The sequence below is a fragment of the Silene latifolia genome, chromosome 1, assembly GCF_048544455.1.
Source record: "Silene latifolia isolate original U9 population chromosome 1, ASM4854445v1, whole genome shotgun sequence".
NCBI classification, from domain to species: Eukaryota; Viridiplantae; Streptophyta; class Magnoliopsida; order Caryophyllales; family Caryophyllaceae; genus Silene; species Silene latifolia.
This window is the reverse complement of record NC_133526.1, coordinates 56,422,657-56,434,775: the sequence shown is the minus strand read 5'-3', so window position 1 is coordinate 56,434,775 and position 12,119 is coordinate 56,422,657. Positions and strand designations below refer to the sequence as shown.

Below are 12,119 nucleotides of genomic sequence, written 5' to 3'. Positions count from 1 at the left end.
CGGATTATTGGGTTTGTCGTCACTAGGCTGTGAACGTTTCTTTCCTTTCTTGTCATAGTTGGAACCTTTACCAAGTTCCATCATATTTATGGACATAATATTTCCTGTATCTTTGGTTTTTCCAGATTCCTGAGCCCTTATCGACTCTTCTACGCGCAAACTTTTCCCAAGTTCAACAAGAGACATTTCCTCTTTCTTATGTTTCAGTGCGTGTTTAAATTCCTTCGATTGCGGTGGAAGTTTGTCAATTAAACTGAAATGGATTCAGGCATTTCCATATTGTGTTGAGCGAATTGCCCCAGTATACGTAACAGTTCATTGAATTGTTCCATAACAGGTATAGCATCACACATCTTATAATTCATAAAGTTTTCAACCATAAACTTTTTACTGGATGCATCTTCATCAATGTATTTAGACTCCAACTGATCCCACAATTCTTTTGCACTTTCTAAATTCAGATAAATATCAAAGAGGAAATCAGACATACCATTAAGAATGTGTCCTCGGCAAATATAATCATCATTATCCCATTTGCTCCTCTTCTTTAACTCTTCCATAGTACTGTTTTCATCCATTTCAGGGCAGAGAGTACTTAAAACATATACCACTTTCAGAGTCGTCAATAAGAAGTGCACCTTCTTCTGCCATCTTCTGAAATCAACACCTTCAAACTTTTTCAATTTGTTAACTTTCATTGTCATCTCCTTTCCGTTCGTCATCTTGAAAGATTTCGGAATTATTCTATTAGATTGTTAGGAAATTGAATTGCACGAAACAAATTGATAATAGTTAACCACACTGAATCAACTCCGCTTTCCTAATAGAATAATTCGACTCTTATTAGTGCCTGGGTGAAACTGAATTTCCTATTGAGATAAGACGGTGCCCTCTGATTTTCGGCACAAAAATCAGAGACGTAATATAAAAATATTTTATGTAGAATGTTATATCGCTCTTTTGATGCAGTAGAAGATTTTGTTTTTCTGTAAGTTGTTCTTCTCATCCTTTATCCATTTATATAGAAAAGGATTTGGGAAACAGGGAAACATGGGAGATGTATTTCTGAAGGGTTGTAACTCTTCAGAAATTCAGATTCTCGTCATAGTTATTCGAATGAAAACAATTCCGTAATCCCGTAAATAATTATACAAGCGTACACTCCGTACTTCCCAAACTCGCATTATATTATTTAAAAATTACCCATCTATGAACCAACCTTAATTATGCCAAATGAACCGGTAATTACTCTTAAATCACCAACAGTTAAAGGGTGAGTTTCTTGTGTAATAATAATGCATAAACATTGCGAGTTAGGATACTTTTCATTTCCTTGGAAGAATGGAGGGTCATCACCATATCAGTTTATGAATTTCACAACCAATTGTAATTGCAAACGGATTATTAATGTTCTTTGTAAAATTACCGAGTTCATTTACAAAATAAATAAGCCTCCTTTACAAAGTTATTGATCTGTTTTACAAAATTACTAAGTGAGCTTTAAACTTAGCTCAAATTACTTGGTAAAGGAGGTAAATTTTTTTACAAATGATTGAGCTCAATTACGGAGTTAACTTAGAGCATGTTTGGCCCTATTTTTAAAATATAGTTTCTGTTTTTCAAAAGTAATTTTCAAAAAACTGTTTTTTTCTAAAAATTAGGATATGTTTGGTTAAGCTCATAATAAGTGCTTTTTATAATTTCTAGTGTTTGGCCTAATTTACTTGTTTTAGTTTATTTTGAATTCATTTATTGTTGTATATATATTTTCCATCGAAATATAGAATCATAGATAAATGAAATAGGTATGGATTATACTATATTGTAAATTATACTATAAGACCGTTGTATAATACAACTGCTTAAAAAGTCGCCATTTTATGTTAAAAAATGACAATGTTTTAGTTTTTATAAAGTGACTAATTTTTATTAGTGGTCACTTTTTAACATAAATAAATGATCACTATTTATCGTAAAATACTCACTTTGTGTCTCTCGCAGTCTCGCTCCATACGATGGTGGCGCACAATAATTGCTGTATTTAGTACAGTATAATTTATTGTGAATCCAATTTATGCATAAAAGAATGTGACTTTTTTTATGTTTTTTTTTAATCTTTTCATGATACTTGTGATATTTTTTAATTAGTACCCATTTTTATAATACTAGACTATGAATATGTATTTTATTGTATGGTGTTATAATGTTACAAGTAACATAAAAGTTCACAAATTTTGTTTATTAACATAATTGGACAAAAATAAAAAAATAATTTACGGTAACTGATAGGATAAAACTGGTTGTCGTAAATACTAGAATTAACCTATCAAACAATTAATTTGTAAACCTAAACTTGACTTTACTAACTCTAAACAAGACAATACTAAAGCGGAAGTAAAGGGTCGAACCCAAGAGAAGGACCTTTAGAGCATGTACAATAGAGAGGGTTGACCTTCCTCTTAGCACTCTCTCTCTTCTAAGAGGAGGTCCTCTCTATTGTGGAACAAATATAGAGTGTCCTCTTAGCAAGAGGGACTTCCTCTAATTTTAGAGGAAAGAATGCATTGGCCTTTGTGCCATTCAAACAATCAAGAATATCCAATTTCTTATATTTTTTTTCTTAATATTGAAGGTTTATGTGTAATGGTTAATCCAAGAGGAAGAGGAAGACTTCCTCTCTATTGTAGAAAAATATAGGAGAAGAATAGAGGAAGATGATGTAAATATTAGAAAATGGGGTGGATAAAAAGTAACTGAGGTGTCATAAAAATAGAAGGGAGAAACAAAAATAAGAGGATGAGAACCTCCTCTCTATTGTATATACTCTTAGCCAAGACTCGCATTGTAACTATGTAACAAACTAATTAGGACTCTATGAACTAATTAAGATACTAACCACAATTAAGACTTACTAATTAAGTTTATCAACAAACAATGATTATAAACAATGGTTAACATGTAGTATGACATAAATGAAGAAAGTTTGGTTTTGAAGTAGCATAAGGAAGAATAAAGATGCAATTTTTATCATAGAAGCAAAACAACAAACGCTAGATATGCAACAGTCAAATATGGGAAAGGACTTGATGTAATTCTCTCTTAATAATCCAACAATGACAAAGTTTGACTCTTTTCTCTCTATTGTTATCTATCCAATACTACCATCTCAAGAAATTGACACACACAATTAAACCATATGTGTGAGTCCTTTAATTCTATCCAATACCGAAAATGTCTTAGTCTAGTGGTTAAGACGGAGGTTGTGGACAATAGGTCCCAGGTTCGAATCCCCCTTCCCCTCTATTGTAATGCGACTATGTGCACGCTTCGTGAAACCAAAAAATTAAAAAAAAAAAAAAAAAACATGAGTGGAAACTAAGAATTGAGCATGAAGGTTTTGCCAAGAGATGTAAGCTAGACTCAAATCCTACTAGATTAAACCATGCTAGCAAGAAAAGACATGTAATTTCCTACTTGTTATATGAATCCTTTAAACCAAATCAACATACAACAAATTTGCTCCAAACAATTCTAGATAGATTAAACCATTTCTCTAAAATTTGCAATAGTTAAGTAAACAAGATGTAAGGGTGATCAAACCACACATTCATTCACTCAACATAAGAAATTAAGAACAAAGGAAAGAACAATAGATAAATTGAGAGAGATTTAAGAGTCTTACAATATCAAAGTTGGATACTTTGATTAAATTACACCAAATAAAGAAAGATTAGCCTTCCATAGTTTGCTTACAACTCATAAAATAAAGAAAGATTAACATAAAAGCATGATATTTTGATGGTAAGGAGGTGGTCTCTAAGATCTCATAATGTGGGTATTTATACCCTTGGCTCTTGGCTTTAGGTTAACACAAAATTGGATCTTCAAATTAGAGAATCATGAGTCTTGAAACAGTACAAAGCACAGCCTGCGGTTTGAAGCGCAGCCTGCGCATTTCAGTCTTGCAGTGCATTTTTGTGACAGTCATATTTTCCTCGTTTCTTAGACAAATAAGGCATGTGACCTACCGTTGTAAAGCTAAGATCACAAGCTTTAACCTCCACTTGGCCTTGCATCAATACAAGGTCTATAACTCGATATATCTATTTGAAGTTGACCCTTGTGAAATCGAGTTTTCAATTCTTCATTTTGGCTCTTGTTTGTCTATGCCAAGGCTTCAAATCTTCCATTAGCTTACTTTTCTTAACTTTTCACTTGTTCCCTTAGCTTAACTTTGCCCCTCCTTCTTTTCCTTGGTAAGTTATAAGCTAAGACTCTAAAATTACAACCGAAAGTGGAAACCGGCATATTACAACAAGTCCAACTAAAACGCGGTATCAAGCATGTTTATTGTGATAACATTAACTTATTGACTCGTCACAATTTGACACTATCAGTAACGTTACGTCATGCCTTGAAATAATAATTTACCTAAACAAAGTTGGAAGTTTATAGTTGTTGGTTTTGGAAGAAATAGAAACAGAAGCATCAATTTGATGCTTCTATTTATGGGGGTGAAAAAGTGGATTTGAATTTTAGAAAAACTGCTTCTATTTTTTAATAACTGGGTGTTTCGCACAGTTTCTAGTTTTGGGAAACAAAAACACATTTTTAATCTTGGCCAAACACATACTTAGTAACTTTACAAAGGAGCTCAATAGCTTAGCTTCCATTTCTTTACAAATTATTGAGCTCAATTACAAAGTTAACTTATTAGTAACTACATACATGTTGTTTGAGGTTGCGAAGAGCCTAGGTAACTTAGAGTTGGTACTTGGTTAAACTCGTAGTTGAATGGAATGAAGCAAATTGCAAACACCATAATCCACCTAAAGCATGCAATAAACTTTATCGCTCTCCGCGTCCACCCACTCAACTTGTATTCTGCTAGAGTTGCGACATTTTGTTACGATGAATAATGTGTCGTCAAGCGTTTTGACGTTACATAAAGATGTTAATGGCGGCCATCTAATTAATCAATTCTATTATACTTAATTAAAAACATCAAGAAATTATTTTGACCTATTTGAACTTGATCAGTTTGCACATCAATGGGACAATGGCCATTTTCTTCAAACCCCAAGCATGGCGCTTCAACATTCGTAAGGCCATTAGTACACTACTAATACAGTACTAATACAGTAATGGTAGAGAGTCCCCGATAATTATCATGTTATAATAACATTGTCATACTTCTATATTTAATTTTTCAGGGAAAAAATAGTTTTAATATGTTAATAAAAAACGAAGATATATTTAGGTAATAAATTTATCATGTTTTATGAGAGACGGTTGTTTCATTAGTTAAACATCCATAACATATAAAAGGAACGTTATACAGTGTACAACAATTGTACACAATACTCGCATCGTTCCGGTGATTTATTTATCTTTGATTTTAAGTTTTTAACACAAAGAGTAAACAAAGAAAGGGAAAGGGACCATTTGTGGTGGTGGTTAATAGGTGACAAGTGGATCACAATGAATATGTATGATCAAATTGCCTATAAAAAATCTTTTTAATATAAAAAGGTAAATAAATACTATATAAAACGCTCTAAAATGAAATAGATAAACAAATGACTAAACATAAAGAGTAATTACTAGTGGTTGTAATTTGCATTTGTTTATTTCAAATCCTTATGAATTTAAATGGGTTTTTCTAACCTATGCCCACGGGGCATAGGTTAAGAAAGCCAAAAATAGAAAGAATTTAATGATGTTTTTATGGGAAATTGTTATACACAATTACTTTTACTTTTTTCCCAAGGAAAACATTTAAATCTTTTTATTTTTACTTTCTTAACCTATGGCCAGTAGACATAGGATAAAAAACCCGAATTTAAATTTAAAGAAAGTGGGGTATGGTTCAGGAAGATGGTAGTGCAAAGAGAAATTGTGTTGCCATTAAAGGTTAGGGATGATGTTAGCAATCTGCAATCTTTATGGTTAATGTGCTTGGAATTCTTTTTATGCAATTTTCAATTATGAGACTCAACCTAGGAGGAGAAAAGAGACAAAAGAGAAAGTTTGAGAGAATTTCTGTCCAAACTTGATTTAAATGTGTACAAACAGTTAGTGGAGCTAGTGTGCCACCGTCATTCCATTTACATCCTTATAAAATCAACTTTTCTAAATTTACATCTAATAAAAAATTTTAATATTTTAAACCCTTGTAAAACACTTCTATCAAATTTTGCCCCCTTACTCTTTCATTCCGGTCTAAAAAATAGAATATTCCGTCAAATTTTAAATTTCCTCCCTAAAACCCATAATTTGTAAAGAAAATACATCTACCCTTATTTCTTCCTTCCATCGCTCCCTCTCTTTCTTTCTCTCTTGTACCTATTTCCTTCTTTTTTCTACCTTCTTGACCTTTCATTCTATCTTCTATCTATCCCCCTCTCTCCTTCTTTTGTTGACTATAACGGGGGTCTCGCTACCCTAATTTCGAAATAATATTTTCCATGTTGAAGGGAGGCTTGATGAAGAGACGCCTCAGCAAATGAACGGATTTGTTGATTAGTATCAAGTATAGCATTTAAGCAGTTAACAAGCCACTGCTCTTGATCAACAATGACAAATTACTAAATTGGTCAAACTAATATCAAATCTCGCCTAACATAAGATAAAAGAAAATAAGAGTATGAAAATGAACTAATAAGTGGGGATAATATCGTAAATTCAATATGTTTTACACCGGAATCAAAGTAAGGGGGCAAAATTTGATCAGAAGTGTGTTATAAGGGTGTAAAATATTAAAAAAAAATTATAAGGGGGTAAATTTAAAAAAGTTGATTTTATATGGGGGTAAAGATTGATCCTTCCATTTATAAGATGTCAATAAAACATGCATGTATATAAATTATAAACTGAAGCTTTTGAGAGAGAAAAACAAAATAAGGACAATACTGTATTTTTTATTTTTCCTATAATAATAATAAGTGCTTCTAGAAGTTATTATTAAGCATGTTTGTTAGTCAAGTTGATTAAATTTTGTTTTTTTTTTTAGGATTTTTTGTCAAACACAGCCTTTAAAAAAAAAATTCTTCCAAACACCACCTTTAAAAAAAAGTTTGTAAAACACAACCTTTAATAAATTTTTTGTTGTCAAACACGACTTTTTGGCTAAAGGACTTAACATTTTGCAATGGGATAACTTTCAATCAATATTATGGATAGCAAACGAGGTCGGTTTGAGGTGTTCTTGGACTCTTTGGAAAGGTGGAAATACAAGCTTTTCATGGGTTATCAACACGATGGTCAAAGGTGGCCTTATGTGGGTCTATTGATGTGTAAAGTAAGGGTGGTCGGAGAGATTAACGAGTGGTCGAGGATTTTTAGTGGGTCTTTTAAAGAGGTTATGATGCTTTGTTTGGTTTGAAATTTGGTATGTAGGCAGCGGGGAGTGTAAGGTAGGTCTTAGTTGTGTTGTTTGTGGTGAATGTTGGTTACAAGTGGTGTTTCGAGGGGAGTTAATTTGAAGGTAAAAAACATTCAAAAGAATGTCAAAGTATGATTTTTTTTTTGTGGGTCAATTCACTCACCTCAAACCACCACTTACAACAAACAACCACAAAAAACAACATAACTACGGCCTACCTTACACTCCCAACTACCTACATACCAAATTTCAGACCAAACAAAGCATCATAATCTCTTTAAAAGACCTACTAAAAATCCCCGACCACCAGTTAATCTCTCCGACTAGCCTTACTTTACACATCAATAGACCCCACATAAGGCCACCTTTGACCATCGTATTTATAACCCCTGGAAAGCTTGTATTTCCACCTTTCCAAGAGTCCAAAAACGCCTCAAACGGACATCGTTTACTATCTCAAACATCGACTGAAAATTACCCTATTGCAAAATGTTAAGTCCTTCGGGCAAAAAGTCGTGTTTGACAACAAAAATTTATTAAAGGTTGTGTTTTACAAACTTTTTTTTTAAAGGTAGTGTTTGAAAGAATTTTTTTTTAAAGGTTGTGTTTGACAAAAAAACCCTTTTTTTTACAATTAAAGAGTACTCAAATAATAAGTTTAAATCTATGAACCCACATAATGACTTTTTCTCTTTAAACAAAAAGTAACGTAATTGCACGAAAATATATAATCCGGAAAAGTAATCATCGTATAATTCATTACATAAACTTGGAAATAATATGCAAACTGTAAACGATACTCTCGTATGTGACAACTTTTTTTTAGTATTGCTTAGTCGCTCCTATTTCATAAAAGGGATATTCTACATGATACCCCTTAATTTTTTGAGTTTTTACATGGTACCCCTACACTTTTTAAAACATACATGGTATCCCTAATTGTTGTCATTATCACTAAGTATACCCCTAAACTTTATTTTCCATCAATTAAACTCAGTTTTAGGCATTAGGTAATGACTTAGACGCGTAACCAAACTTGTCATTTATTATCCCTGTTGGAAATCTATATCTCATTATATAACATATTCTTATATGTTTCATATTTATTTGGTCATAAAATAAATTCTAGATCTTATGCATGCAAACATCAATAAGGTAAGAGAAGAAATCATTTTCTCACCATAATAATTTCGGTCATATTGGGCACCAACAAGATCTCCTTCTTGTTAGTTCTTGAGCTTTCCATTAATGGATGAACATACATGACCTCAAAATAGAAGCCCTCCAATTAGTTGCACCCAAGACTATCCCTCAAACCCACAAACTAACATGTACTAGATGTTTATATTGTGGTTTACCTTAAATTTGATTACTAATACTCATATATTACTTTGATAATTTTAGTAATCTTTTTTGAACAATTTGAATCAAAATTTCTCAAGTTTTTAGAGAAAGATAAACAAAAGAGAGAGTTTGCATGTGAATGAATTTTTCATCTTATGAATGTGTAAGAGAGAAAAATAAATCACCAACAACCCATAAAGGAAGGGGAGTGTCACGGTTGGGAAGAGCCAAAAATTTGCATCATTTCTTTTCTTTTTCTCTTCTCAATATTGTAGGTGTGTAAGAAGTGTAAGACTAGTTGTAGGTAGGCATCATTATGTTTATTTTATCAAATAAAATAAAACAACCAAAACCCACTAACACACCCTCCATTTTCGGTCCATATACATAAAATGGACTACCATTTTATTTTGTCAATTTGTCACTTGTCACACAATATGTCATATGTAGCTAGTATGATACATGTTATTAATTAATTTAATGCATATTTATCACATAAATATTATTTTATGAATTAATTAAGTTACATTCAACAAATTGACTAGTGATACTTGATCACATAAATAAAATGGGTCAAATAATTATAATTCACAATATCTTGTAATTATAATCAACCATTCATTCTTATCTTTATTGTTTCTCAAACAATAAACAATTTTAGTAATAAAGCATTTTATTACTAAAATAAATCTTATTTAATCCCATTACAATAAGATATCAATATTCTCTCTCACAAATCGAATTGTTCAATTTTAAGGAATTAATTAATCTGTATCGGTATACAACTAATTAACCTTTTCAATTAAAGGAATCGTCCTTTAGGTGTGACCTCAAGGGATCAACTGATCACCACCGTCGCACGACAAGTAATGTCAAACTCTAGCCTTGACCAATCATTACCGATATGTGTGGACCATTGACTATATATGTAATGTATCATCCCTTTCGTATTCTTGGTATGAGATTTAATAATGATATTTAAATCATGTGATCGCACTATTGTTGAGGACACATTTCCCAACAATCTCCCACTTGTCTTCGACAAGTGTGCGTCACCAATTCTCTTGTCCTATTACTATCTCTCACACAATGCAAGGTGTCTTTCGGGTCGTACTTGCAAGTGATCATATCGAGAGTGGTTTCCTCGATCTGGAGAATAACTGATTGACCGGATTTATCTATCATAGATACCTTCCGAGCGTGGCCACGCATTTCCAGTTCATTACTCCTCGAGTGGCCCTGGGATATTGTTTTAACCCTGACAAGGGGGTGGACAATTCCTATCGCACTTATTCCCTTCGACTAGCCACAGCCATCATAACCCAAAATATGCCCATTTGACCCCATTTACGAAGGTCGTAGTAACACAAATCAAAGTTAATCTGAAACTGTGCCATCTTAGGCGAATAGTTTTTAGTCAAAAGAATCGACTCATTAGAATACTATAGTAGCTCTCGCCACGACCAGGCTATATAAATTTGCCAGAACTCTATAAGCGGTCACTGCCCGACAAAGTGTTCCTAACAGTCTGCCTATGTGATCGACTAGTCATCTCACATGACTCTATGGCACTTGAACTTGCCATCAATCGCATCACACTCTAGTCACTTCGAGACGTCACCTCATACAAGCGACTATGGGCTAATACTATGTTAATCCGGGTTCACTTTAACGGGGTTCAATGTTGTCTCTACAACCCGTTTGGATGTAACAAAGTATAACAAAAGAGTTTTAAGGTAAAACTCGAACGACAAATGCGATTATCACATATGAATAGTCAATGCCTGATTACTATTTCATGTTCTATAATCTGATTTGATCTTGAATGTAGTTGTTCATCTCAATTTAATTGAAATGACATGACTTATCATGTTAAGCCTATGAGAAGCCTTTGGTTAGTAGGTTTTATCAACTTCTTGTACCTTACTCATCCTTACTACATATTCGTTTTCCTTTGTAATGTATACATTTGCATCACAAAACTTTCTGAGTACATGTCGAGATCCAATCAAGACATAGGTCCTCTAGCCTTAGAATAGCTCCCACTGTTTTCACAGTGTGCGGGACTCATTCTCTTGCACATCTCATGATTGCAAGTGTACTCAATTTTCGTTATAAATATCTCTTATTGTTTGTTATTGCCTAGAACGATTCTAGAAAATCTATTTCTTAAATAACATAGCCACAATGGTATCTTAACCATCCCAGTGTATTTTGATTATGGTTTTGTCAGTAACCATGCGCAATCTCAATTGTCAATTGTCACTTGTGTAACACCCTTACACAAAATTGCATCATAAACACTTTGCTTTATTTCCTTAATGCTTTTGCAAGTACTTAAGGGTAATCTTTATGGCTTACTTGATAAAGATTACTTAAATTCGATTTTGAAAACAACTCATCATACTCAAAGTATATGAAGTGTTATACATCATTACTCATTTAATTGATCCAGCAGCGGAAGCAAATGAAATCAATCAAATATGTTCAATTTAATTGAACTAGTCATGAATCTTATCAACGTAAGACTTCTTATTGACGCTAATATCATGTGGATTTATCTTCATAAATCTTGATATTAAAGATGTATTATAATACTCCAAAAGTCTTAAATCATTCTCGATGATCAATATGTCATTCACATATAAGACTAATTAAAATTTCCGTAACTCCCACTAAACTTCATGTATAAACACAACTTCTCGACTTATCGAGAAAAGTTTTATAACATGATCAAAACATTGATTCTAACTCATTGATGTCCTACTTAAGACCATCTCTTAAGTTGCATATTATCTTAGGATTGCAAGAATCTATAAAACTCATGACATGTATTGAATACATTCCTTCTAATTGAAGAAGTGGGTTTTAGATTCACTCGCTATATATCTCATAATGATATATAATCCCCAAGAAGATCCAAATAGACTTAAGCATTTGAACTAGTGCAAAACTCTTTGCCACCAATCAAGCTTTGAAATCTCTCTTTATTAGTGCAAAACCCTTTGTCACTAATCAAGCCTTTTTATTTCGGATTTCCATGGCTCAAAGCCTTATAGTGAGTTGTGACTTAAATATTCTTATGTAAGTCATTTATTCATTACTTTCCAGAAGTAATCAACTTGAATCAAACAATTTCTTTTGTAAGTTATAAGCTCTTTACTTTCTTAAAAGTAGCATGAATTCATCATTTTCAACAAGTGACGAATTTTCACCTCCTAGGTTTTAAAGAAACAACATCTTACAAAACGTCTCATGTAGCCAAGAAAGACCAGTTTCTTGTGACATAACATTCTTTGTGGCTCTTGAATAATTTTCTCCCACTCTGTCTTCTAGAAATAAACTTGTATTTTAGAAAGACAGCTTCACGAGCCACAAACCCGGTGTACTC

General features: G+C 32.7%; 1 protein-coding gene across 1 annotated transcript; it reads right to left on the bottom strand.

Annotated features, from left to right (window-relative positions):
* Nucleotides 1-248: 248 nt before the first annotated feature.
* On the bottom strand, nucleotides 249-722 carry LOC141647274 (uncharacterized). The gene has a single exon (XM_074455397.1). The coding sequence runs from the start codon at nucleotides 720-722 to the stop codon at nucleotides 249-251; it is 474 nt and encodes a 157-aa protein (XP_074311498.1).
* Nucleotides 723-12,119: the final 11,397 nt, after the last annotated feature.